This window comes from Diorhabda sublineata, chromosome 8 (assembly GCF_026230105.1).
Source record: "Diorhabda sublineata isolate icDioSubl1.1 chromosome 8, icDioSubl1.1, whole genome shotgun sequence".
NCBI classification, from domain to species: Eukaryota; Metazoa; Arthropoda; class Insecta; order Coleoptera; family Chrysomelidae; genus Diorhabda; species Diorhabda sublineata.
The window spans coordinates 2,818,557-2,845,793 of record NC_079481.1 but is presented as its reverse complement, the minus strand read 5'-3'; the positions used below and the strand labels follow the sequence as shown (position 1 = coordinate 2,845,793).

Here is a 27,237-nt window from a genome sequence, read left to right as displayed (position 1 = left end):
TAGGTATATAAGTCTTATGTACATAATAGAAATATAATTCAGTTAATTTTGTTTCTATTTTTTTTTTCTGCAAATTTCAAGAAATGTTTGTGATTGGTTATTTCTTCCTGTCAAATTTGGTTTATCATTGCAGTGTCAAAAATCTGTATTTGCTTATTGTTATTTTCAAATTTTGGAACTGTATAAGTATGGGATTTATATCATAACAATAAAATGAATTTATTTTATTTCTTATTTTTTAGACCTTTTGATATATTAATGCTTCTAAATATTTTTGATTTTAGGTCTCTTCTAATTTAAAATTATTAAAAAAACTACCTAAAATCAAAAGCTTTAATAATAAAATATTGAGTGGTAGTATTCGGTTACTTTTGCGGTGCCAAGTTTCACGAGTAGTAGACCAGAGTTATCTTGGAGGTTTTTAAGTGTAATTATTTCTTTGCATCCGATGATCCCGGGTAACCTGATGTGATAATCATGTGTCAAAATATATTCTTTTGAAATGACGTTTTATGTTACTCAAGTGTTTTGCAGTTGTTACTACTTTGCGCTTAGTACTTACTGATTTAATAATAACCGGCTTATGAAATTTGTTTTTATTTATCATTTCTAAACGATTGTCATTTTGATTTGATAAATCAGCATTGATTTTCGCATAAAATAATTTAGAACGTTCTTTATGTTTATTAACATTATCATTTGTTAAAAGTTTATCGATCGCGATTTCAAATGATGTGTGTGTCGGTGTGACTTGTTTAACTAGACATTTAGTTCATATTATAGAAAAAGAAGAAGAATATCTATCCACGTCCAGTTATATTACAATTTTGGTTCAAATAATTTTTATTGAATTCAAAATTTGATATAATCCATACAGAATGGATATCGAGCAAACAGTAATAAAGGACGAAATTGAAATTCACAATGACTTTATTTGGAATACGAATTTTAAACAAGAATTATGTGATGAAAAGCCTTGTGCCGATTTTCAAAATGAAAATACAAGTAGTATGCATCCTATTAAACAAGAAATAAGTAACGATCTAAGCACAGATCAAGAATTTGATAAACCCAAACTTCCAAAAAAATTTGAATATTTCAGAATAAAAACTGGAAAGCGAATTAAATCACAAGGTGAGTTACACTGATTGATTTGCTTCTTAGATGTAACATTTTTGTGTCAATATTTTTTATACTATGATTTTCTCTAATACTTCAGCTATTTGAGACAATGTAATTTTTTTTAATTAAGTTCTAGTATGATCTGTGTGGTACTGGAAAAAACCTAAGTTTTTTGCTTGGCATTGCACATCCATGAATTATAATTCATTTTTTGCTGTCATAGTTTTTTTCCTCTTCATCTATTCTAGCCTTTGATCCTTCCTCATCTCATTGCAACAATTTTTTTGTTTACTAGGTAGTGAATAAAATGGTATTTATATATATATGGGCATACATTATTTAATTTTTGATAAGTTCATTATCAATATCTTTATTAAATTCATTTTGTGTAAAGGTCTTCTCTCACTTTCGTTACTTGTTTTTATTTTGACGTCAGTTCAAACTCAAATTACAATTATTATAACAGCTGTATACATTTGTCACGAAATTACTTGTGATCTCTTTCACATTTCAACAGCTTCTTTGTAATTAAGGATTTTGTATTTCAGTTGTGTATAGAAAAATAGTAAAATGTTCACAAATTTCAAATTTATAGAAACTAGTTTTAAATTTTTTTACAGTATTGCTAGAAAATGGAAAACATCTGAATCTAAATACAATTGGTGGGATTATAATCTGTGAGTTTTGTGGTAATTTGCACACAAAACAAATTGAATTCATTTGGCACTTTTCTACAAGTCATTGGGTAAAACAAAAATTTTATCAGAAAAATAACTGTTTTCAAAGAAGGGCAACAACAGACACTGATGTTGACATAAATCTTGACGAGAATGTAAAAAATGAAATAATTGGAGATGGTTGGAAAAGGGAAGAAGATATTAGATTTGCTGATAATATTATGTTAAGTTCAAATGAAGGTCAGAAATTGGAAAAAAGTGGTATAAATGGATATTTGTCTGCTAGCAACGAAAGAAAGCTATTCAAATGTGACATTTGTTTAAAAGCTTTTTTACAGAAAATTGTTTTGAAGAGACATTTGTGTAATCATACAGGAGAAAAACCTTTTAAATATGAAATTTATTTAAGAGCCTTTTCACAGACAAATAATTTGAAGACTTATTTGTTTAGGCATATAGCACCAAAGCCATTCAAGTGCGAATTTTGTTTAAAAACATTTTCACACAAGTATAAGTTGAAAATACATTCGCGTATACATACCGGGATAAAAAAATTTAAATGTGAAATTTGTTTGAAAACTTTTTTGCAGAAAAGTAATTTGCAATCACATTTACTCATGCACACAGGGGAAAAGCCATTCAAGTGTGAAATTTGTTTTAAATATTTTTCAAGGAAAAGTCATTTAAAAGATCATTCGCGTAAACATACAGGGGAAAAGAATTTCAAATGTGAGATTTGTTCAAAAACTTTTTCATATAAAATTAGTTTAAATTCACATATGCATAATCACACAGGTGAAAAACCATACAAATGTGACATTTGTTTGAAAACCTTTTTACAGAAATGCAATATGAAACAACATTTGCTGCTTCATACAGGAGAAAAGCCGTATAAATGTGACGTTTGCTCCAAAACTTTTTCACAGAAATGCAGTATGAAAAGACATTTGCTGCTTCATTCAGTAGAAAAGCCATATAAATGTGACGTTTGCTCAAAGACTTTTCCACACAAATATAATATGAAACAACATTTGCTGCTTCATACTGGAGAAAAGCCATACAAATGTGAGATTTGTTTAAAAACTTTCTCATATAAAATTAGTTTAAATACACATTTGCTTACACACACAGGAGAAAAGTCATTCAAGTGCGAAATTTGTTTAAAAGCTTTCTCAACAAAAAGTAATTTAAATACACATTTGCATAGTCATACAGGAGAAAAACCTTTTAATTGTGAAATTTGCTTAAAAACTTTTTCGAAGAAAAGTCATTTGAGTATACATTCTCGTATACATACAGGGGAAAATAAATTTAAATGTGAGATTTGCTTAAAAACATTTTTGCAGAAAATTAATTTGAAATCACACTTGTTTAAGCACACAGGAGAAAAGCCATACAAATGTGATATTTGTTCAAAGACTTTTTCACATAAAACTAGTTTGAGTTCGCATATGCGTAATCACACAGGTGAAAAACCATACAAATGTGACATTTGTTCGAAAACGTTTTCACAGAAATGCAATATGAAACAGCATTTGCTGCTTCATACAGGAGAAAAGCCATTCAAATGCAACGTTTGCTCGAAAACCTTTGCACAGAAATCTAACTTGAATACACATTCACGTAGTCACACAGGTGAAAAAACATGAAACGTGGATCAAACATGCATAGAAATGTTTAAATCATGTACATATCAGGGTATTACTTTACTAAAATTACTTGTAAGCTCAACATTTTAGGTTCTGTTCTAAATGAGTCCAATAAGCTTCTTACAAATATTTTCAGAGTTATAAATTTTTCATTTTTTTAATCGTTCGAGTGCACTTTTCAAAATGCATTCTCCCCTGCACAAATTGTATTTTTTATTTCTAAGGCTGTCCGGAATCGAATGTTGCATCTTGATTTGTCTTAATTTTTGTGCTTATTTCCTCGACTACATTTACAATTACTTCAGCAGGAATAGACATGCATGTATTTGATTGGTTGAATTAAATACATGAACCGCTAACCCTCTGTAGGGCAGGATATCCAATTTTAAAGATAAGCAGTGACAGTTGGAGTTGGAGATGATTAAAAATAAACTAAGAAATTAAATATTAACGAATTCTAAGTTTAATTCATAGGGGAAAGTATCTGATTATCGAATAACTTTTGGTTTTTATGTCACTCAGTAGGTTTTATGTTTTTTTACATTCAAAGAGTCAAAAGATATACTTTCTTATGTTGTTCTCAAAATCTGAGACTTTAAGTATGATAAAACTAAAGTTAGCACTTTCCCATAGGGAAATAAGGGCTAGAAACGACATTAAAAGTATTTAATTATGAAACATAATGTTATAAACAACAGTATAAAAGTACAAACAAATAGTAAACTGTCATAAATTAACACGAATCTTTTTTTGGCGTATTAGATCGTACAAAATTGTCTTTTGGTTGATTTTTAAATAGTCTACTTCAGGTTGCAGAAGTCACACGTGCTTGCCATAACTCGTCTTCTTTCTAGATAGACCCTTTCTTTGAAATATCTCTTGCTCATTTTTGTCAAGGAACTTCTTCGACTTCTTGATTTGGTTTTCCAAATTTTTCTTATATAGCGAGCTAGTGACAACTGCGGCTTTACCAGCAGGGCGACCACGCTTGGGATTCGACGATTTTTCTGAAAGCTTTGGCAAAGGCTTGAGAATGAAAGGTGAAACAACTGTCTTTAAAGAGTTTTAGGAGACGTGGCTGAGGATGTGGTGCTGAAGAAATCGAAGTTACGAGGCTATAAGCTACTGTGATAAATGTTTGGTTTTCTAGATCCGTAGACATCTCCATGGATGTGGTCTCGATTTCATTTCAAGTCGGAGTTTTGAAATCTGTTCCTATCGGTATGATACCACAATTTTTAAACCCACTCGTGGCAATTTGCAGTGTTGCAGCCTTGGCATAGGCTTTGTCAATTAGTTCTCCGATTTGGTAGGAGGTTAAAGCTCTGAATGGGTTGTTAAAAAGACGTTTGGACTTTGCCACGTCCATTGGCTGGAGTTTGTACGATGTGTGGGCAGGCAGACAATTATAACTCCATTTTCTCTAGTTTTCAATGGGATCCTCTGGGGTCGGTTTGACGTAGTCTGTAAAATGCTGCAGCCAGTCAGTGAAAATATGATTTTGAATCCATCCAGATTTGTGGCATCTTGCAATGGTTCCTGGCGGCGTTCCATCGTAAAGTTTAGGCTTCATATTTTGTCTAGGAAATACTATTAAGTGGAGGAATACATATCTCTGAAAGGCTCATAACGTATCAACCTGTTTTTTGCTTCTAGCGACATTAATTCCTGTTTTGTCGACATTGAATACTTTATGTGGTCTCATTTGAATTTTTCTCAGTTCAAGCTCTAACAAATCATAGAAACGAGTACCGTTTACCTTAGAAAACCCCTTGGCTCTTACTAAAGCTATAGATTGAGGTTTCCCAATGGATAGAGTTAGATGTCTATTCAAAAAATTATGTATCCATTTTTTCCCAGCTCCACCTTTGGTTAGTGTAAACGGGTTATTATTTACAGAAAGCTGGAAGGCCAACGTCCCATTTCTTTATCTTTCTTTCCATGTTTGGCATCAGAAAATAGTACGAAAAATCAGGTAAGGTTAGGGCGAAATGAACATGGTACAACCTCAAAAATGCCAACCAGAAACTAACAATCTTTCTCTAAATATAACATATTATCAAAACCATTACGTTTGGTGGTGATAGCATCCAAAACAGATAGGGAGGTTTGGGAGAAACACTTTTTTTTTTGTTAATTTACAAGTCACTAAAATTATTTACAAAAATGCACCTAAATTAAGAAAAAAATGAAAAGGGTACCAAACATCCACCCCCTCCCAACAATAAAACCCCATTTCCGTGACCATCTATCGATACAGGGTGTTTTTTGTAACTTTAAACTTTTACGAGCCACAAATATTTCTGGTTGAAACCGAGGTTCGAAGTATTTTCACGAAAATGTATCAAATTTCTAGAACATACTTGAACAAATTACCGTAAAAATATCTAGTGACCTTAAAATAACCTGATGAGTGATTATTATTTAATTATGAATGAGTTTCAAGGTCTTAGGGGTGTACATTGCATTAAACGAAAAAAATCGATTAAAAATCCCGAAACAATCACATGTTTATAACTCATAGATTAATCGCAAATTAACAATAAGGTTTAGCCAATCAAAGCTTGTGGTAGACAGAGCCGAAAAAGTATTTAGCTGCTGCCGCATTTTTGAATTTACTTTTGTTTCTACAACGAAGGTTTTCCGGCGCATATTATTATCGATCGTTGATTTTTTTGGCGTGTTTAGAGGTTAAAATGCTTCTTATTTATTTTAATTGCGTAGTCGCCGGAAAAACCTTCGAGTACGTTGTAGAAACAAATACAAACTTTCTCAAAATTCTCATAACTACAAAAGCAATAGAAACACATCGGCTACTGCACTATGGGATGTCGGAAGCGAGGGCTACAAGTTCACATGATCGCCGCTGGGCTGCAGCACCTACTAGAGCCAGAACCTAAGGTATCCGAATTTAGGCGCCCGTCCGATAATCGGCTACTTACCCCAATTCATTGTTAATTTTCTGCATGAACTACAACTACAATTTCATACTATTATCATCCATGGTGCGATTTTAATCGACTTTTTGCGGATTTTTCCAAAATCTAATACAGCTTTGATTTATATTGAGTAATATTTATGTGACGCTATTTGTGTCTTTTTGTAAATATACCGGATTCCAGTCGATTTCTCTCATAGTAGTTGACAATCGATTATTATCAATAAATTTTTTATACGTATTGTCGTTTTATTCCTTTATTATGTTATTCTGGACTATTTGTAGAATAATTAATGTGGAGTGATCAATAATATTTGTATCAATGACGAATTCTAGTGTTTCCGCAATTTTAGATTTATTATACAGGATTATATAGTGTGATAAAGAACAGTGCCTCCTTTGTCCTTTGAGATATTAAATTGAAAATTTGAGGGATTGAAACCACAATCAGTCTTCACATTTCAACATTATTTACAATTAAGTTGGAATTATTCGAGAAGCTATCGAAATAGAGAAACGTCCAAACTGTCTGAACACCAAGAACTCCCGTTCCTATATTGGCCAGACAAATCGACGTATTTCCGTCAGAGCCAAGGAGCACTTGTCTGTCACTAATTCCACCCTTGCCCACCATCGTGTCGAAACCGGACACACAATCGATTTCAATGGAACCAAAACTATCGCCCCACTCCGCTCCTTCAAGTCCAGGATTATTTAAGAAGCTGACGAAATAGAGAAACGTCCAAACTGTCTGAACACAAAGGAGTGAAGCCAGACATTGCCGGAAACTTGGAATTAAGTTGGAATTATTCGAGAAGCTATCGAAATAGAAAAACGTCCAAACTGTCTGAACACCAAGAACTCCCGTTCCTATATTGGCCAGACAAATCGACGTATTTCCGTCAGAGCCAAGGAGCACTTGTTGTTTGTCACTAATTCCACCCTTGCCCACCATCGTGTCGAAACCGGACACACAATCGATTTCAATGGAACCAAAACTATCGCCCCACTCCGCTCCTTCAAGTCCAGGATTATTCAAGAAGTTGACGAAATAGAGAAACGTCCAAACTGTCTGAACACAAAGGAGTGAAGCCAGACATTGCCGGAAACCTGGAATTAAGTTGGAATTATTCGAGAAGCTATCGAAATAGAGAAACGTCCAAACTGTCTGAACACCAAGAACTCCCGTTCCTATATTGGCCAGACAAATCGACGTATTTCCGTCAGAGCCAAGGAGCACTTGTTGTTTGTCACTAATTCCACCCTTGCCCACCATCGTGTCGAAACCGGACACACAATCGATTTCAATGGAACCAAAACTATCGCCCCACTCCGCTCCTTCAAGTCCAGGATTATTCAAGAAGTTGACGAAATAGAGAAACGTCCAAACTGTCTGAACACAAAGGAGTGAAGCCAGACATTGCCGGAAACCTGGAATTAAGTTGGAATTATTCGAGAAGCTATCGAAATAGAGAAACGTCCAAACTGTCTGAACACCAAGAACTCCCGTTCCTATATTGGCCAGACAAATCGACGTATTTCCGTCAGAGCCAAGGAGCACTTGTTGTTTGTCACTAATTCCACCCTTGCCCACCATCGTGTCGAAACCGGACACACAATCGATTTCAATGGAACCAAAACTATCGCCACACTCCGCTCCTTCAAGTCCAGGTTTATTCAAGAAGTTGACGAAATAGAGAAACGTCCAAACTGTCTGAACACAAAGGAGTGAAGCCAGACATTGCCGGAAACCTGGAATTAAGTTGGAATTATTCGAGAAGCTATCGAAATAGAGAAACGTCCAAACTGTCTGAACACCAAGAACTCCCGTTCCTATATTGGCCAGACAAATCGACGTATTTCCGTCAGAGCCAAGGAGCACTTGTTGTTTGTCACTAATTCCACCCTTGCCCACCATCGTGTCGAAACCGGACACACAATCGATTTCAATGGAACCAAAACTATCGCCCCACTCCGCTCCTTCAAGTCCAGGATTATTCAAGAAGTTGACGAAATAGAGAAACGTCCAAACTGTCTGAACACAAAGGAGTGAAGCCAGACATTGCCGGAAACTTGGAATTAAGTTGGAATTATTCGAGAAGCTATCGAAATAGAGAAACGTCCAAACTGTCTGAACACCAAGAACTCCCGTTCCTATATTGGCCAGACAAATCGACGTATTTCCGTCAGAGCCAAGGAGCTCTTGTTGTTTGTCACTAATTCCACCCTTGCCCACCATCGTGTCGAAACCGGACACACAATCGATTTCAATGGAACCAAAACTATCGCCCCACTCCGCTCCTTCAAGTCCAGGATTATTCAAGAAGTTGACGAAATAGAGAAACGTCCAAACTGTCTGAACACAAAGGAGTGAAGCCAGACATTGCCGGAAACTTGGAATTAAGTTGGAATTATTCGAGAAGCTATCGAAATAGAGAAACGTCCAAACTGTCTGAACACCAAGAACTCCCGTTCCTATATTGGCCAGACAAATCGACGTATTTCCGTCAGAGCCAAGGAGCTCTTGTTGTTTGTCACTAATTCCACCCTTGCCCACCATCGTGTCGAAACCGGACACACAATCGATTTCAATGGAACCAAAACTATCGCCCCACTCCGCTCCTTCAAGTCCAGGATTATTCAAGAAGTTGACGAAATAGAGAAACGTCCAAACTGTCTGAACACAAAGGAGTGAAGCCAGACATTGCCGGAAACTTGGAATTAAGTTGGAATTATTCGAGAAGCTATCGAAATAGAGAAACGTCCAAACTGTCTGAACACCAAGAACTCCCGTTCCTATATTGGCCAGACAAATCGACGTATTTCCGTCAGAGCCAAGGAGCACTTGTTGTTTGTCACTAATTCCACCCTTGCCCACCATCGTGTCGAAACCGGACACACAATCGATTTCAATGGAACCAAAACTATCGCCCCACTCCGCTCCTTCAAGTCCAGGATTATTCAAGAAGTTGACGAAATAGAGAAACGTCCAAACTGTCTGAACACAAAGGAGTGAAGCCAGACATTGCCGGAAACCTGGAATTAAGTTGGAATTATTCGAGAAGCTATCGAAATAGAGAAACGTCCAAACTGTCTGAACACCAAGAACTCCCGTTCCTATATTGGCCAGACAAATCGACGTATTTCCGTCAGAGCCAAGGAGCACTTGTTGTTTGTCACTAATTCCACCCTTGCCCACCATCGTGTCGAAACCGGACACACAATCGATTTCAATGGAACCAAAACTATCGCCCCACTCCGCTCCTTCAAGTCCAGGATTATTCAAGAAGTTGACGAAATAGAGAAACGTCCAAACTGTCTGAACACAAAGGAGTGAAGCCAGACATTGCCGGAAACCTGGAATTAAGTTGGAATTATTCGAGAAGCTATCGAAATAGAGAAACGTCCAAACTGTCTGAACACCAAGAACTCCCGTTCCTATATTGGCCAGACAAATCGACGTATTTCCGTCAGAGCCAAGGAGCACTTGTTGTTTGTCACTAATTCCACCCTTGCCCACCATCGTGTCGAAACCGGACACACAATCGATTTCAATGGAACCAAAACTATCGCCCCACTCCGCTCCTTCAAGTCCAGGATTATTCAAGAAGTTGACGAAATAGAGAAACGTCCAAACTGTCTGAACACAAAGGAGTGAAGCCAGACATTGCCGGAAACCTGGAATTAAGTTGGAATTATTCGAGAAGCTATCGAAATAGAGAAACGTCCAAACTGTCTGAACACCAAGAACTCCCGTTCCTATATTGGCCAGACAAATCGACGTATTTCCGTCAGAGCCAAGGAGCACTTGTTGTTTGTCACTAATTCCACCCTTGCCCACCATCGTGTCGAAACCGGACACACAATCGATTTCAATGGAACCAAAACTATCGCCCCACTCCGCTCCTTCAAGTCCAGGATTATTCAAGAAGTTGACGAAATAGAGAAACGTCCAAACTGTCTGAACACAAAGGAGTGAAGCCAGACATTGCCGGAAACCTGGAATTAAGTTGGAATTATTCGAGAAGCTATCGAAATAGAGAAACGTCCAAACTGTCTGAACACCAAGAACTCCCGTTCCTATATTGGCCAGACAAATCGACGTATTTCCGTCAGAGCCAAGGAGCACTTGTTGTTTGTCACTAATTCCACCCTTGCCCACCATCGTGTCGAAACCGGACACACAATCGATTTCAATGGAACCAAAACTATCGCCCCACTCCGCTCCTTCAAGTCCAGGATTATTCAAGAAGTTGACGAAATAGAGAAACGTCCAAACTGTCTGAACACAAAGGAGTGAAGCCAGACATTGCCGGAAACCTGGAATTAAGTTGGAATTATTCGAGAAGCTATCGAAATAGAGAAACGTCCAAACTGTCTGAACACCAAGAACTCCCGTTCCTATATTGGCCAGACAAATCGACGTATTTCCGTCAGAGCCAAGGAGCACTTGTTGTTTGTCACTAATTCCACCCTTGCCCACCATCGTGTCGAAACCGGACACACAATCGATTTCAATGGAACCAAAACTATCGCCCCACTCCGCTCTTTCAAGTCCAGGATTATTCAAGAAGTTGACGAAATAGAGAAACGTCCAAACTGTCTGAACACAAAGGAGTGAAGCCAGACATTGCCGGAAACCTGGAATTAAGTTGGAATTATTCGAGAAGCTATCGAAATAGAGAAACGTCCAAACTGTCTGAACACCAAGAACTCCCGTTCCTATATTGGCCAGACAAATCGACGTATTTCCGTCAGAGCCAAGGAGCACTTGTTGTTTGTCACTAATTCCACCCTTGCCCACCATCGTGTCGAAACCGGACACACAATCGATTTCAATGGAACCAAAACTATCGCCCCACTCCGCTCCTTCAAGTCCAGGATTATTCAAGAAGTTGACGAAATAGAGAAACGTCCAAACTGTCTGAACACAAAGGAGTGAAGCCAGACATTGCCGGAAACCTGGAATTAAGTTGGAATTATTCGAGAAGCTATCGAAATAGAGAAACGTCCAAACTGTCTGAACACCAAGAACTCCCGTTCCTATATTGGCCAGACAAATCGACGTATTTCCGTCAGAGCCAAGGAGCACTTGTTGTTTGTCACTAATTCCACCCTTGCCCACCATCGTGTCGAAACCGGACACACAATCGATTTCAATGGAACCAAAACTATCGCCCCACTCCGCTCCTTCAAGTCCAGGATTATTCAAGAAGTTGACGAAATAGAGAAACGTCCAAACTGTCTGAACACAAAGGAGTGAAGCCAGACATTGCCGGAAACTTGGAATTAAGTTGGAATTATTCGAGAAGCTATCGAAATAGAGAAACGTCCAAACTGTCTGAACACCAAGAACTCCCGTTCCTATATTGGCCAGACAAATCGACGTATTTCCGTCAGAGCCAAGGAGCACTTGTTGTTTGTCACTAATTCCACCCTTGCCCACCATCGTGTCGAAACCGGACACACAATCGATTTCAATGGAACCAAAACTATCGCCCCACTCCGCTCCTTCAAGTCCAGGATTATTCAAGAAGCTGACGAAATAGAGAAACGTCCAAACTGTTTGAACACAAAGGAGTGAAGCCAGACATTGCCGGAAACTTGGAATTAAGTTGGAATTATTCGAGAAGCTATCGAAATAGAGAAACGTCCAAACTGTCTGAACACCAAGAACTCCCGTTCCTATATTGGCCAGACAAATCGACGTATTTCCGTCAGAGCCAAGGAGCTCTTGTTGTTTGTCACTAATTCCACCCTTGCCCACCATCGTGTCGAAACCGGACACACAATCGATTTCAATGGAACCAAAACTATCGCCCCACTCCGCTCCTTCAAGTTCAGGATTATTCAAGAAGTTGACGAAATAGAGAAACGTCCAAACTGTCTGAACACAAAGGAGTGAAGCCAGACATTGCCGGAAACCTGGAATTAAGTTGGAATTATTCGAGAAGCTATCGAAATAGAGAAACGTCCAAACTGTCTGAACACCAAGAACTCCCGTTCCTATATTGGCCAGACAAATCGACGTATTTCCGTCAGAGCCAAGGAGCACTTGTTGTTTGTCACTAATTCCACCCTTGCCCACCATCGTGTCGAAACCAGACACACAATCGATTTCAATGGAACCAAATCTATCGCCCCACTCCGCTCCTTCAAGTCCAGGATTATTCAAGAAGCTGACGAAATAGAGAAACGTCCAAACTGTTTGAACACAAAGGAGTGAAGCCAGACATTGCCGGAAACTTGGAATTAAGTTGGAATTATTCGAGAAGCTATCGAAATAGAGAAACGTCCAAACTGTCTGAACACCAAGAACTCCCGTTCCTATATTGGCCAGACAAATCGACGTATTTCCGTCAGAGCCAAGGAGCACTTGTTGTCTGTCACTAATTCCACCCTTGCCCACCATCGTGTCGAAACCGGACACACAATCGATTTCAATGGAACCAAAACTATCGCCCCACTCCGCTCCTTCAAGTCCAGGATTATTCAAGAAGTTGACGAAATAGAGAAACGTCCAAACTGTCTGAACACAAAGGAGTGAAGCCAGACATTGCCGGAAACTTGGAAACACCTTCTTCAATCACTTCGTTCCAATACAACTCAGGCCAACAACAACGTTTCCTCTAAAAAGTCCGAGAAGTCGATTTCCGCCAATAATAATATTTTCCGCGTGCGCCAAAACCCTCCGACAGGTCTCCTATAATTAGAAGGTGACTAGCTCCCCAGTTAGATCAAGACCAGCAGTGAGTGTGTTACTGTCAACAGTTTTCTTGATGCTTTTCGTTTCCTCGGTGAAATTATATGGAACAGGCAGATTGCGACCACCGAATCGGATCATTTCTTAGCAATGAATAAATAACCACCTCATCCCTACCCATCTCTTCATAATGACTCCAAAGAGGGAGCCGAAACGTCGAGAATTTTCGAAATTCCAACGCGGTTCAACTCTAGTTCTTTTGTTCATAAGTGAATATATTGAAAAATTCTTAGCCTACTATGGAATCAAACAAAATTTCAATGTCAAAATATTTTATTACTCAACATATTCTCTTCTTAATTGGCTACATTTATTACAGCAACGTCTCTAACCTCAAAAAAAAGTTACTTCTTGCTCTGCAAACCAGACTTCGACAGCTTTTATTACCTTCTCGTTGGAAGAAAATTTACGTTTTTTTTTTCTGATGAATAAGGGAGGTGTTCTAGTAATTCAAACCCCAAATCACGAATTTTTTGCTTGGCAATATGAGATTTGTGTGCAGCGGCGTTGTCCTGCAAAAACAAAACACCTTTGGATAGCTTTCCGCGTCTTTTCTCTTCAATTTTTTCCCCTAGAGTGATTAGTAATGTCCAATAGCAATCTCCAGTTATTATTCTACCCTTATCCCAAAAATCAATCATGATTACTCCATGGCAATCCCAAAAAACTGAAGCAAGAACTTTTCCCTCAGGTTTTTGGACACGAAACTTCTTAGCTCTTGGAGAACCAGAGTGTCGCCATTCCATCGATTGTTGCTTTGCTTCTGGATCGTAGAAATGTACCCAAGTCTCATCCATAGTAACAATTCGGTTTAAGAAGTGTACATCGCTGTCAAATCGAGCACAGATCGAAAGCGATGCTTCTACCCTTGCACGCTTTTGGTCAACATTCAAACATTGGGGATCCATTTTGCAACAATTTTTCTCATGTACAAATTGACGTGAACTATATGATGGACGCGTTCGTATGAAATATTCCATGCTTCAGATATCCGTTTTAGCCCAATTGGACGGTCTGATGAAATCATGTGATGAACTGCATCGATATTTTCGGGGACTGGCACAGAAACTGGCCTTTCCTATCGGTCATCATCTTCGATGAAAAATTTACCTCTTTTGAAGCTTTCAGTTGAATTTTTCACGGTCGCATACGAAGGACATTGATCACCAAGGGTATTAAGCAAATCTTCGTAAATCTGCTTACCTCTTAACCCTTTTAAATACATTTTTTTTCTTTTAATTTATTGCGTAACTCTAGTTTACTTTTTTGAGGTCAAACTTTACACTTACACTTCTAATAATTTATTGTTCGTTGCTATGATAACGCAATATTTTGTTTATGCGTGGAACTGGTCTAGGTTAAATAGATATCAATACATCCTAGTATGATTTGTGCAGGTTTATATGACTTTGGGCCAGTATCCGAATCTTAGAATTGCATTTTAATTGTATCTTAGCATGACTACCCCCTTTTGTGGCAATTCTATAAGCATTTTGGCGGTTATTAGGTCGAAACACGGTGCTTTTTTTGGGTTTAGTAATTTTATTTCATGGTGTACTTCTTTTAAAGTCATTGTGTTTATTGAAATGAAGTTTTACTCTACTTCTTGGTCTATTTCGTGATTTAGCGGTTGGAAGACTGTAGTGAGATGACTAATGAGGAAAGTAAATTTTTAAAAAATTGAGAAGCTTAGCGTCTTATAGATAGAAGATAAACAACTATTTATCTATTTTGAAAATAATTTTTTTACTTGAATATGTAATAAAAATAGACTAAAAATTTGAGAGTGTTTTACAGTGAGTTGTGTCTTGCATAGTTAACATATTGGGAGTTCACTTTTAGTAATTAAATAACTGTGGATAAGTTTAGTGTGACCTTAGAAAATAATTAACATAAAAAGTGATAAAGAGAAACATTATAATTATTTTCTGTAGATTTTTGTTTGTATAAACTGTAGGTCTCAATTTTTTTTAGTAGCACCAGTTGTAGCAATTTTATTTTTTTCTTCTCTGGCGCTAATCTTAGCTTACAGAGAAGAAGAGCATAAAAAATTACAATTTAAAAGACTTTACTTCATTTGATTTTTGCACAAAGTCTATTCCTATCCCTAGAAAACCAGAAAATAGAGTCATATCTTGAAAAAAACTGTACTTCAATGTAATACATTAAAAATTTGATAAAAAAAATATAAGAGAAAACTAATGAAAGAAAATCGATAAAGTATAAAACCTACAGGACTAATAAAGTCGTTTTAAATGTAAACTACAAAAAATACAAATGTAGCAAAATATCATTTAAGGAAATATATGTACTATCTAAAAACATTGCCTTTACAAAGGAAAAGAAGTATAACATGATAAAACCTTCATTTTATAATTATGGTTTGGAATAATTAATTAATTATTTTGCCTTTTTTTCTACTCTATAACAAAACTTGAATTTTTTTTCAATAAACAATCATAGGTATACAGAAATGTCGAACAGAATGTTAAACGGCTTTTCTCCTAAGTGACTATGCAGATCTCTCTTCAAACCACTCATCTTTTTTAAAACTAATGTCACATTAGAATGAATTTCCTTCTGTATGGCTACGCAAATGTTTCTTCAAATTACTTGTATATGAAAAAGTTTTCAAACAAATGTTACATTTGAATGGGTTTTCTCTTGTATGACTACACAAATGTGCCTTCAAATTACTGCTATATGCAAAAGTTTTCCAACAAATATTACACTCGAATGGCTTTTCTCTTGTATGGCTACGCAAATGTGTCTTCAAACCACTATCGTGTGGAAATGTTTTGAAACAAATCTCACATTTGAATGGATTTTCTCCTGTATGATTACGCAAATGTTTCTTCAAATTACTTTGATATGAAAAAGTTTTTGAACAAATATCACATCTGAATGACTTTCCTCTTGTATGATTACACAAATGTGCGTTTAAATTACTTATATGTGAAAAAGTTTTTAAACAAATATTACACTCGAAAGGCCTTTCTCCTGTATGACTACGCAAATGGGTCTGCAAACCACTTTTATGTGAGAAAGTTTTGAAGCAAATATCACATTTGAATGGCTTTTCTCCCGTATGATTATTCAAATGTGTTTTCAAACCACTTATCTGCGAAAAACTTTTCACACATATGTCACATTTGAATGGCTTTTCTCTTGTATGATTAAACTTATGTGTCTTCAAATTGCTCATATATGAAAAAGTTTTTAAACAAATATTACACTTGAATGGCCTTTCTCCTGAATGACCGCGTAGATGAGTCTTCAACACACTTCCCTGTGAAAATGTTTTAAAACAAATGTCACATTTGAATGGCTTTTCCCCTGTATGACTACGCAAATGTGTCTTCAAATTACATGTATATAAGAAAGTTTTTGTACAAATATTACATTTGAAAGGCCTTTCTCCTGTATGACTACGCAAATGTGTCTTCAAACCACTTTTCTGTGAAAAAGATTTCAAACAAATATCACATTTGAATGGCCTTTCTCCTGTATGACTACGCAAATGTGTCTTCAAGCCACTTTTCTGTGAAAAGGTTTTCAAACAAATCTCACATTGGAATGGCCTTTCTCCTGTGTGATTACGCAAATGTGTCTTCAAACCACTTTTCTGTGAAAAAGTTTTCAAACAAATATCACATTTGAATGGCTTTGATTTTGATTGAGTTTGTGAATGCATATTTGAATTACTTTCCTCATTCAACTTATTTCTTGTGTCCTGCAACTCAACTTTCAATTTATGTTCAACTACTTCAATTTCATCTTTTATATCAATATTTTCCATAATAAATGTATCACTTTTACTTTTATGGCGAATCTTATAAAAATTGTTTATTTTTATACAATGATTCAATTCTAAGTGCCATAACAATTCTTCTTGTTTTGTGTATAAATTCCCACAGTATAAACATATCTTTAACCCCATAGTATTTGCTTGAATATACTTCCAACTTTTAATAGGTCCTGTAACTGTTAAAAAAAAGTTTTTAGAAAATTTGTTATTTGTTTAAAGAAAAATGAGAATATTACTCTTTAGTAGATATATGTATATTATTAGTAACATTAATAGCATGAAATCGTACTAAGAATTAATAGCATCTATTAAAAAGAAAAGGAATCTAAAAAGTATCAAAAATATCTTCAGTAAATAATAGAAAAGAAATGTGAATGTAGTCTAGTCAGAGCTACACCATGATGATAGGAAGGCAACAATATATTTGTATGTTAAGATGTACACTATCACCGATTGGATCTATTTTGTATCTTTTTACTGCTGAGTTTACAGCTGATCTATGAATCCTACTAATTTTAGAAAGTTCAGAATTTGCCAGCTGCCGAAAATCTTCTATTTCATATACTCTCAGATGTAATACTCTGCAGTTCTGTAGTCACTAAGTGTGTGGTAATTATTTAAAATTGTGACTAAGGGCAGAAATCACTCCATAAAATGTTTCCCCACCTGGAAACTATTTTAGTAGATAGAATTAGATAAGGTGGAGGAGGAGACAAAGAAGATGGATTGCACGGCATGGAAAAGTGTTAAAAGGGCATAAATATTTTGAATAACAAAACTATTTATTCCTTTTAAGCTTTCCCCCACCTTACCATCTATCCTTCTTGTCACCTAAAAATAAAACATGTCTCTCCCTCCTTTAATCATCTAATTCTACAGAAGAGAATAGTTTCCAGGTAGGAAAAAATTTTATAGAGCGATTTATATAGCCCCAATTCCAAATAATTACCCAATGTGCCATGAAACCTAGTAGATGATAATTTTATTCTTCCTATCTAGCTGATTTATAACTTATCCTAATAATACTACACCAGCTTGGAGATTTGGAGCCCAGAGCTTCATTGATAATGATAATCTCAAGTATACAATAATTCCAAGGGACAATAATAATTATTCATTTATTAGTGCCAAAAAGATGTTTAAAAAGCTGATAAATATTTCATAAAATATGTATATGTATTGCAGATTTTTAGACTTTCAACCTATAAATTGAGAATACATCAATGAAATTACGAACAGTATGATATTTGAAATCAATTTCCAACCAATATTTTTGTATTCTGAAATGAATGAAAATTGAAGAAAACATATATTATTACCTCTTGCAACCATTAACAAATTTTATGTGACACTAAAGCAGCCACATATCAGTTCAACTCACCTATTAATTTAGATAGCCTTCCTTGGTTAACTTTTGAATATCCTAGTTTGTTTCTTATATGTTTACTGAGAATGTTCCTTTTTGTTTTATTAGTTGCATCCACATGGTTATCAAATATTTTATTTGTATTCAAGTCATCGTTTATTTCTTGTTTGATTGAATGAATTCCATTTATTTGTTCATTTGTATTTTGAATTTTTAGTGAAAATACCTCGTCAATTAATCCTTGTTTTAAATCGATATCATCGTGGACATCCACTTCTTTCTTAACATTATGGATATCCATTTCTTTATTAATAATCTTTTCCAGTTATATTGATAACCATTATTTTAATAATAATAAGAAACATATAACCTCAATACATCTTCTCTATTTTGGCCTCACCTAAACAGTATTTGGCCAGCGCTGGTTTTCGCTTTGATTTATTTTAAACTAAAGCTTATACTTTTTCTGAGGACATCTGTTCTTCTTGTGAGCTAGACATGTTAAAAAAAGACAATCACAACAAAGGCTAAAACTCTTCTCGCTCAGGGGCAACGGCCGAGCATTTCACACATTCGGGATGTTGATAGGAAGGATTCTCTTTTGACTTATTTTCATATTTAGTTTTAAATGTATATATGTATTATAATTTTTATTTATCTCAATTTTGTATATTTGTTTTTGTTTTCTCTGTTTAAAATGTTGGATAATTTAATTGGTGTAGGTATTTTTAATTCAATTAGCTTGTTATATAAATCCTATTGTAAATAAATGTTTTTGTAGAAGAAAGGTGTTTTCGGGAAATGAGTTTTTCCGGTGTTGTTTTAATTTGTTCTTTAAAATGTATATAAATGTCTTCTTTACCCATTTTAAAATTTTTGGCTGGTACATTAAGGTTTATTCCGATTTGCGCAAGTTGGTCAGCAGTTTCGTTCCATACTAGAGCAACATTGTGATTTTCCTTTACCAAGTCCACTATTAACTTTTTCCCCATTAAAGCGGTGTATTTAAATTTGACTGTTATTTAATTACTAATGCTTTTGATGGCGCTTTGCGAGTCGGAAAAGTTTATGATTATATTAATTTTTTTATTTTTTGCTATTTTTGATCGCTTTAATTATTGCAATTATTCCCGCTGTGCGTATTTGTATGTGATTATGTAATCTTAAAGGGATCCATCTGTGAAAATCCATGTATATTCACTGTATTTCGGTGCAAATTCGTTGATGAATTTTTGTTGTGAATATATTTAGTCTTTTTTGTTTCAGAAAATTCCGTATTAATTCTAACCTCAATACATGTACATGTAGGCTAGTTAAAACCACAGAAATATATATATTTTGTTATAACCTTGGAACACATGGTTAACACGAACGAATCTGTTCGAACATTATTACGTTCATAAAAGTTCTGAATATGAACGAATCTGTTGTGTTCGCGGTTTGATTCTTGATCAGATCAAGATCAATAACAACGTAATTATAAAATTGATGACCAAAACAAACACTAGTTCAATTCCAAACTTATACTGAAATTTATTGTTTGCATAAATATATTACAATTTAGAGTCTTCACTTAATACTGGCCAATGAATATAGAAAACAACAGCTAAAAAAATATGAGCGATCATCAGATATTACAAAAATACAAAACAGCTTCACATGTAAAAAAATTGCAAATTCTAATTATGTAAAAATAATAAAAGAAAATATATGATAAATGTCAAATACAAGAAACTATATATAAAAAATAATGATGTAATTGCAAGAGACGTGGGAGAAGTCTTCAAAGGGATGGTGGACCTACCGTTTAATCCCTAACGTGGATAAGTGGATACAGCGCAAGTACAGCAGTAATAAACCACGAAAGTCCTCCATGATGTGCGACGCGAAGAGCAAACTAGGACGTGTCACAACTGACATACTGTACGAGGCGACAGGATAAGTAACAGCGAGCTCTCTACACTGATACAGAGGAGCTTAGGAGATTGGGTCATGCCCAGTCGACGATGAAGAAGATAAGAAGGGTCCAGCTTATTGGGGGTTGCAGGAAAATAATGAAGAAAAAAGAGCAAAATAGTTGATGTCAGACACATAGATGAAGTAAGTTTTAGTGTAAGCTGGTAGAGATTTCTTACACATTTCAGAGAAAACAGCTTCACGGTGCCAAAAAATTACAAATTCTAATTATTTTGATAAGACAAACAATTTAAATGGAAGAAAACATAATAATAATAATCATATAACATTTATTTTACAATTATATTAGAAAATTAATTGATTGTTTTATCCTTTTTCCGTTCCCTATCAAAAATTTTTTCAATTATCTGTCATGGTAAGAATAGGTATACAAAAATGTCACGAGGAATGGCTATTCTCCTGTGGGATTACACATATGTGTATTCAAATTATTTTTATGGGAAAAAATTTTCAAACAAATATCACATTTAAATGGCTTTTCACCTGTATGTCTTCGCAAGTGTGTATTTAAACCACTTAACTGTGAAAAATATTTCATACAAATGTCACATTTGAATGGCTTTTCTCCTGTGTGACTACGTAAATGTGGATTCAAATTGCCTTTCTTTGAAAACGTTTTTAAACAAATATTACATTTTAAGGAACTTTGACTTGTATGACTCTGCATATGTATATTTAAGTTACGTTGTTGAGTGAATGGTTTGAAACAAATGTCACATTCGAATGTTTTTTCTCCTATGTACTTACACATATGTATATTTAAATAACTTTTATATGGAAATGATTTCATACAAAGATCACACTTGAATGGCTTTTTCCCTGTGTGTCTATATATATGTTTATTCAAATTACTTTTATGAGAAAATTTTTTCATACAAATATCACATTTGAATGGTTTTTCCTCTGAGTGTCTATACATATGTTTATTTAAATTACTTTTATGAGAAAAATTTTTCATACAAACATCACATTTGAATGGTTTTTCACCAGTATGACTTTGTAAATGTGCATTAAAACTACTTTTCTGTTTAAAAGATTTCACACAAAGGTCACACTTGAATGGCTTTTCCCCTGTGTGATTACGCATATGTATATATAAATTACTTTTATGAGAGAAAGGTTTCATACAAATGTCACATTCGAACGGCTTTTCCCCTGTGTGATTACGCATATGTATATACAAATTACCTTTGTGAGATAATGATTTCATGCAAATATCACACTCAAACGGCTTCTCCCCTGTGTGTTTACGCATATGCATATAAAAATTACCTTTATGAGAGAATGGTTTCATACAAATGTCACATTCGAAAGGTTTTGACCTTGTGTAAGTATGTGATTGCATATTTGAATTATTTCCTTCTACAAATAATTTTGAACCTTCATGTATATGTGGGTTTAAATGATCAGTAACATCCAACTCATTCGTGGTTTCCTGCAACTCCATTTTCAATTTATGTTCAACTATGTTTTTTATATCAACATTTTCCATAACACTGGTATCAATTTTACTTTTATGGTGAATTTCAATCTCAAAAAATTTTTTTGGTTTTATATAATGATCGATTTCTGAGTGCCATAACAATTGTTTTGTATAAAAATTTCCACAATATGCACATATCATCAGCCCCATAGCATTTGGTTGAATATATTTTTCATTTTTCATCAGTCCTGTAAATTTTTAATTTTTAGAATGGATTAAAATATTAATAAATATATGCATATTATTTGTGAAAATATTAGGTAACATGGAAAAACAAAATGAAGTATGAAATAAATATAATACTTAGTATAAATTGATGGAAAAATGAATCTTAACAATATGGAAAAATTACCTAGAAAGAAGGGAAATTATTACAACAAATGCTGTCAAATATCTCCATATCCATTATATTGATAATCTTTATAGATGGTGACATTCGATGGATAATGTGAAATCAATTATTGTGTTTATTCTAGTATTTTCCTGGCTAGGACAGTAAAAACAATTTTTTCAAGTTAAATGAAAACTTTAAACCATATCATAAAGAAATCCTTACTTCTCCTTCCTCGTTATTAAACAGAAATACAAAAATTAAACTAAATAGAAAGTATGTTTCATTATTACAATATATACTTATATATATGTAACATGTAACACCAAAGCAGCCATAAATAAATTCAACTCACCTTTTAATTTAATTCGCTTTCCATAGTTAACTCTTGAATCTCCCAGTTTATTTTTTATGTGGTGTGTACTGAAAATGTTTCTTTTTGTTTTATAAGCTACATTCTCATAATTATCAAATATATTATTTGTATTCAAGTCTTCTTTTAATTCTTGTTTGATTGCATAACTTCCATTAATTTGGTCATTTGTATTTTGAATTTTTAGCGTAGATACTTCTTCAAACAATTCTTGTTTTAAATTGATATTCGATAGAATATCATCGTGGTCAACCACTTCTTCCTTAATATTATGGATATCAATTTCTTCTTTAACATTTTGAATATCCATTTCTTTGTAAACTGTTGCTATATTTCAGTTTTTTTGATTATAGAATTTAGAATTAAGAATTATGTAGTTATAATAATTATTTTAATAATATGACACGCTTAACCTCAATATAATGTAGGTTAGTCGAAACCACAAAAATAGTATGCATTACGAAATTAAGGTTATGGAGGTTAGAGAACCGTCTTATATGATAAATTATAATACGAAGACTCGCCAAAATAGCGCTAGTGTAGCAAGTGAAAATGATATGAATTTAGCAGTTGTATGTTTTACATACAATTTCCTAATGAATTTGTATATTAATAGTTTCTTTGAGATAATTATGACTTTCAAAAAAAAAATGAATTTACTATCCTACTCTAATAGTTTGTGGCGCTCTTTTTAAAATTCTTCCACTTGCTTTTATAGCGCCATCTTTATTTGCTTCCTTTTAACAGACACTTTTCGATACACCGAGATGGTTTTGAATATTAGTTTTTAGTAATAGTAGTAGTTCGTCGTATTAGTCATTAGCAATAGTATTGCGTAGGAATATAAAGTGGTACCTAATTTATTTAAGTTACAATAGAGTGAAAATGGCTAATAACGCACCAAATAAATACAATATTCTGATTATTCTATTCAGGATTCTAAGGGGAGCGTGGAGCTAAAAGGTTGAGAGTCCCTGGTATACAAGATGGACGCACGTGGTGGAAAGGTACTGAGAGTAATAGAAAAGAGAGAAAAAGATGCAGAGTTAGTGGTTTGCAACATTCAAATTATAAAAATGTTCTTATACCGGTTAAAAATTCGCCTGAACAACAGGCAAGCAATTTTTTTTCTTAAAATCAGAAAACTAGGTATACTTTTTGCAGGTAACTTGTTCATGTAAATATTCCTACAAATAAATCTTTATCATTGAACCCGAGAAAATCATTATTCCAACAATATTATGATCTTGAAAATTACGATAAGCAGAGTACTTTTCTTATGGGGCTATCAAACATATCTAAAATTTTTCCCCTGTATCTATTTATATCTAAAGTTTTCAAACAAACGTCACATTTAGCTTTTCTTCTATATGAGTACTCAAATTTCATTTCTGCGAAAAACTTTAAAATAAATATCACACTTGAATGGTTTTTCTCCTGTATGTTTATGCAAATGTCTCTTCAATAGGAATAATGTGATCTTAGTCTTAGTAGTGAAAAAAAAAATAAAATAAAATACAAACATAAAAATAGATAAAACTAACATTCAAATTACTCGTATAATTTTCAAACTTTTGTCACATTAGAATAGCTTTTCTTCTGTATGAATACACAAATGTGTCTTGAAATCACTGAACTGTAAAAAAGTTTTAAAACAAGTTTCACATTTAAATGGATTTTTTCCTGTGTGACTAAGTGAATGTTGGTTCAAATTACTCCTATCTGAAAAAGTTTTTAAACAAATGTCACATTTGAATGGCTTTTCTCCTGTATGGATACGCAAATGTCTCTTTAAATTACTCATGTGTGAAAAAGTATTCAAACATAAGTTACATTCGAATGGCTTTTCTCCTGTATGACTTCGTAAATGTGTCTTCAAATCAATTGTACGTAAAAAAGTTTTCAAACAAATGTCACATTTGAATGGCTTCTCTCCTGTATGGATACTCAAATGTGTCTTTAAATTACTTGTATTTAGAAAAGTTTTTAAACAAATGTCACATTTGAATGGCTTTTCTCCTGTATGACTTTGCAAATGTGTCTTCAAATGACTTTTATCTAAAAAAGTTTTCAGACAAATGTCACATTTGAATGGCTTTTCTCCTGTATGAATTCGCAAATGTCTCTTCAAATTACTTCTATCTGAAAAAGTTTTCAAACAAATGTCACATTCGAATGGCTTTTCTCCTGTATGCATACGAGAATGTGTTTTCAAATAACTTGACTGTGAAAAAGTTTTGTAACAAATATCACACTTAAATAGCTTTTCTTCTGTATGACTATGCATATGTATATTTAAATTACATTTATAAGAGAATAGTTTCCCACAAATGTCACATTTGAAAGGCTTCTCCCCTGTATGACTACGCAAATGTGTCTTCAAATAACTTAATTGTGTAAAAGTTTTGTAACAAATATCACATTTAAGTGGCTTTTCTTCTGTGTGACTATGCATATGTATATTTAAATTACTTTTATAAGAGAATGGTTTGCTACAAATGTCACATTTGAATGGTTTTGTTGTAGTGTAACTATGTAAATGCATATTTTTATTAGTTTGAATTGATTGATCCAACTGGTTTGTGGTATCCTGCAGTTCCACTTTGAGTTCATGTTCAACTACTTCAATTTCATCTTTTATATCAATATTTTCCATAATACATGTATCACTTTTACTTTTATGGTGAATTTTCATCTTATAAAAATTGTTTACTTTTATACAATGATTCATTGCTAAGTGCCATAACAATTCTAATTGTTTTGTGTATAAATTCCCACAATATACACATATCATTAATCCCATAGCATTTGGTTCCATATATTTTCCATCTATCAGTCCTGTAACTGTTAAAGACAAATTTTTAATTAATTTGTTGAAAGGATTAAAATATTTATCAGGTTATCCGTTATTTCCCAAATTGGGTTTTGGTCTCCAAACACTCCTCAAATTTTTAGCTTATGACTATGAAAAATAATACCCATACCAGCCATAATATTCACATTAACCCGTGCCTAAATCATATTACACTTCCCATAAAAATTTTGCCTTTAATATTGTTACCACTGTAACAAGTGTAGCTTAAAATACTTAAGCACCTATTACTTGTAGAAAATTCAATTTATTGCCCTACAAAAAAATCTGAATGCTTTTTTCGATAAAATCTATCTTCAAAAGTTATTCAATGAGAAAGTTGTATTCACAGTTGAATTAATAATTTTCCTATTTTTTTAATATTACTTTTTGTTTGCTATAAAATTATGTATTAACTCCAATATGTCATACTATAATAATGCACTTCTACATAAATTTGAAAAAATATTCTTGGTAGATCTACAATTATAACTTCACACAGTTATACAACTTAATCATTCAAAAACTTTTAAAAGGTAAATTTTATCAAAAGTAGCATTTAGATCATGTTTGTATAACCTCAAATTTCCTACTATAAATACCTGCTTCAGTATTTTTAGCTACATTTGTTTCAGTGGAACAAAATTAACTGCAAAAATCGCATGTTATTTAAATGGGAAATATTCTATAATTTACGCACAGGTTAATGTGAATACTAAGAGTTGGTTTGGGTCTGATATTTAGGTCATAACCTAAAAATTGTGGAGTGTTTACAGACCAAAACACAATTTGGGAAATAACGAGCAACCTAATATATGTATATTATAGTTAAATAACATGTCATGAAAAAATAAAATGGGGTTGGAAATTAATACAATTGTATCTTGTTATAGGACAAGTAGATAATTTGAAAAAAAAACACATGAAAAATATCCTGGAATAATAGAAAAGCTGCGACATGATGATAAGGGCATTAGCAAACCTGCTTGGATCGTATGACATTAGAGCTCAGAGCTCTAATGCCTGCTTGGCTATCAGAGATAATAATCTCCTGTTTGTGATAATTCCAAAGGCCAACAATTCATCAATTATTTGTATCAGAAAGCTGTTTAAAATTTTTATAACTACTTCTTAAACTGACAGAGAAAAATATTGCAGATTATTATAATTTCCCATATATAAATTGGAATTAAGAATATTGAGAAATTTGAAATAAATAATTATATTTCATACCTAACATGTATAGCACTGTTAAAAATTAAATTATATTGATAATCTCTCTAGATATTGGTTTTTAATTAATTATGAGATATTTTAACAATAAAATTAAAATTTAAATCCATAACTAGTTAAATTTAGCTCCTCATTATGGAATAAAACATAAAACACTAAAGTGGCCATATAACAGTTTAACTCACCTTTTGATTTAATTCTTTTTCTACGGGCAACTTTTTTATATCCTGGTTTGTTTAGTATGATGTGAGTACTGAAAATTTTCCCTTTTGTTTTTTTAGTAACATCCACATTGTTATCAAATATTTTAGTTGTATTCAAGACATCGTTGTTTTCTTGTTTGATTGAATGAATTCCATTTGTATTTTGAATTTTCATTGCAGATACTTCGTTAATTAGTTCTTGTTTTACATCGATCTTAGACAGAAAATCATCATATGTATCAATTTCTTCTTTAACACTTTGGAGATCCATTTCTCCGTTAATAATTCTTCTATTTCCGTATTAATATAATTTGTAAAGAAGTGTATTAATAACCATTATTTAAATAATAAGACACTTATCACCTCAATACATGTAGGTTAGTAACCATAGAAAAAAAAATATTTTGTTGGAATTGGTCAGATGGTTAACAAGAACATGATTACGTTCACCACAGAACATACC

General features: G+C 33.7%; 4 protein-coding genes across 6 annotated transcripts; 1 reads left to right on the top strand and 3 right to left on the bottom strand.

Annotated features, from left to right (window-relative positions):
- The first annotated feature begins 774 nt into the window (after positions 1–774).
- On the top strand, positions 775–26,364 carry LOC130447680 (zinc finger protein 260-like). Of its 2 annotated transcripts, none has more exons than XM_056784636.1 (2): positions 775–1,134; positions 1,743–6,627. In XM_056784636.1, exons 1-2 carry the CDS (start codon positions 879–881, stop codon positions 3,446–3,448), a joined length of 1,962 nt encoding a protein of 653 aa, XP_056640614.1. In that variant the 5' UTR covers positions 775–878; the 3' UTR covers positions 3,449–6,627. The 2 variants fall into 2 exon arrangements, with proteins under 2 accessions (XP_056640614.1, XP_056640616.1); XM_056784638.1 differs by lacking the exon at positions 1,743–6,627 and adding an exon at positions 26,232–26,364 and having other exon boundaries at positions 814–1,134.
- Positions 15,053–19,772, bottom strand: LOC130447682 (zinc finger protein OZF-like). The gene is made up of 2 exons (XM_056784640.1): positions 18,339–19,772; positions 15,053–17,133 (listed from the first exon to the last, which is right to left on the bottom strand). The coding sequence occupies exons 1-2, from the start codon at positions 18,622–18,624 to the stop codon at positions 15,713–15,715; spliced, it is 1,707 nt and encodes a 568-aa protein (XP_056640618.1). The 5' UTR covers positions 18,625–19,772; the 3' UTR covers positions 15,053–15,712.
- Positions 19,832–23,588, bottom strand: LOC130447687 (zinc finger protein OZF-like). Of its 2 annotated transcripts, none has more exons than XM_056784646.1 (2): positions 22,470–23,561; positions 19,832–21,971 (listed from the first exon to the last, which is right to left on the bottom strand). In XM_056784646.1, exons 1-2 carry the CDS (start codon positions 22,795–22,797, stop codon positions 20,692–20,694), a joined length of 1,608 nt encoding a protein of 535 aa, XP_056640624.1. In that variant the 5' UTR covers positions 22,798–23,561; the 3' UTR covers positions 19,832–20,691. The 2 variants fall into 2 exon arrangements, with proteins under 2 accessions (XP_056640624.1, XP_056640625.1); XM_056784647.1 differs by lacking the exon at positions 19,832–21,971 and adding an exon at positions 22,233–22,270 and having other exon boundaries at positions 22,470–23,588.
- LOC130447688 (zinc finger protein OZF-like) lies at positions 24,033–27,237 on the bottom strand. Its single transcript, XM_056784648.1, has 2 exons — positions 26,757–27,237; positions 24,033–25,331 (listed from the first exon to the last, which is right to left on the bottom strand). Exons 1-2 carry the CDS (start codon positions 27,043–27,045, stop codon positions 24,070–24,072), a joined length of 1,551 nt encoding a protein of 516 aa, XP_056640626.1. The 5' UTR covers positions 27,046–27,237; the 3' UTR covers positions 24,033–24,069.

Excerpts from the sequence above, each read along its gene's own strand:
- LOC130447680 (XM_056784636.1), top strand. The coding sequence starts at position 879 with ATGGATATCGAGCAAACAGTAATAAAGGACGAAATTGAAATTCACAAT. Across the intron at positions 1,135-1,742 it reads AAAGCGAATTAAATCACAAG|TATTGCTAGAAAATGGAAAA; the intron begins GTGAGTTACACT and ends ATTTTTTTACAG.
- LOC130447682 (XM_056784640.1), bottom strand. The coding sequence starts at position 18,624 with ATGGATATCCATAATGTTAAGAAAGAAGTGGATGTCCACGATGATATC. Across the intron at positions 17,134-18,338 it reads AAGGCTATCTAAATTAATAG|TTACAGGACCTATTAAAAGT; the intron begins GTGAGTTGAACT and ends TTTTTTTAACAG.
- LOC130447687 (XM_056784646.1), bottom strand. The coding sequence starts at position 22,797 with ATGGATATTCAAAATGTTAAAGAAGAAATTGATATCCATAATATTAAG. Across the intron at positions 21,972-22,469 it reads AAAGCGAATTAAATTAAAAG|GACTGATGAAAAATGAAAAA; the intron begins GTGAGTTGAATT and ends AAAAATTTACAG.
- LOC130447688 (XM_056784648.1), bottom strand. The coding sequence starts at position 27,045 with ATGGATCTCCAAAGTGTTAAAGAAGAAATTGATACATATGATGATTTT. Across the intron at positions 25,332-26,756 it reads AAAAAGAATTAAATCAAAAG|TTACAGGACTGATAGATGGA; the intron begins GTGAGTTAAACT and ends TGTCTTTAACAG.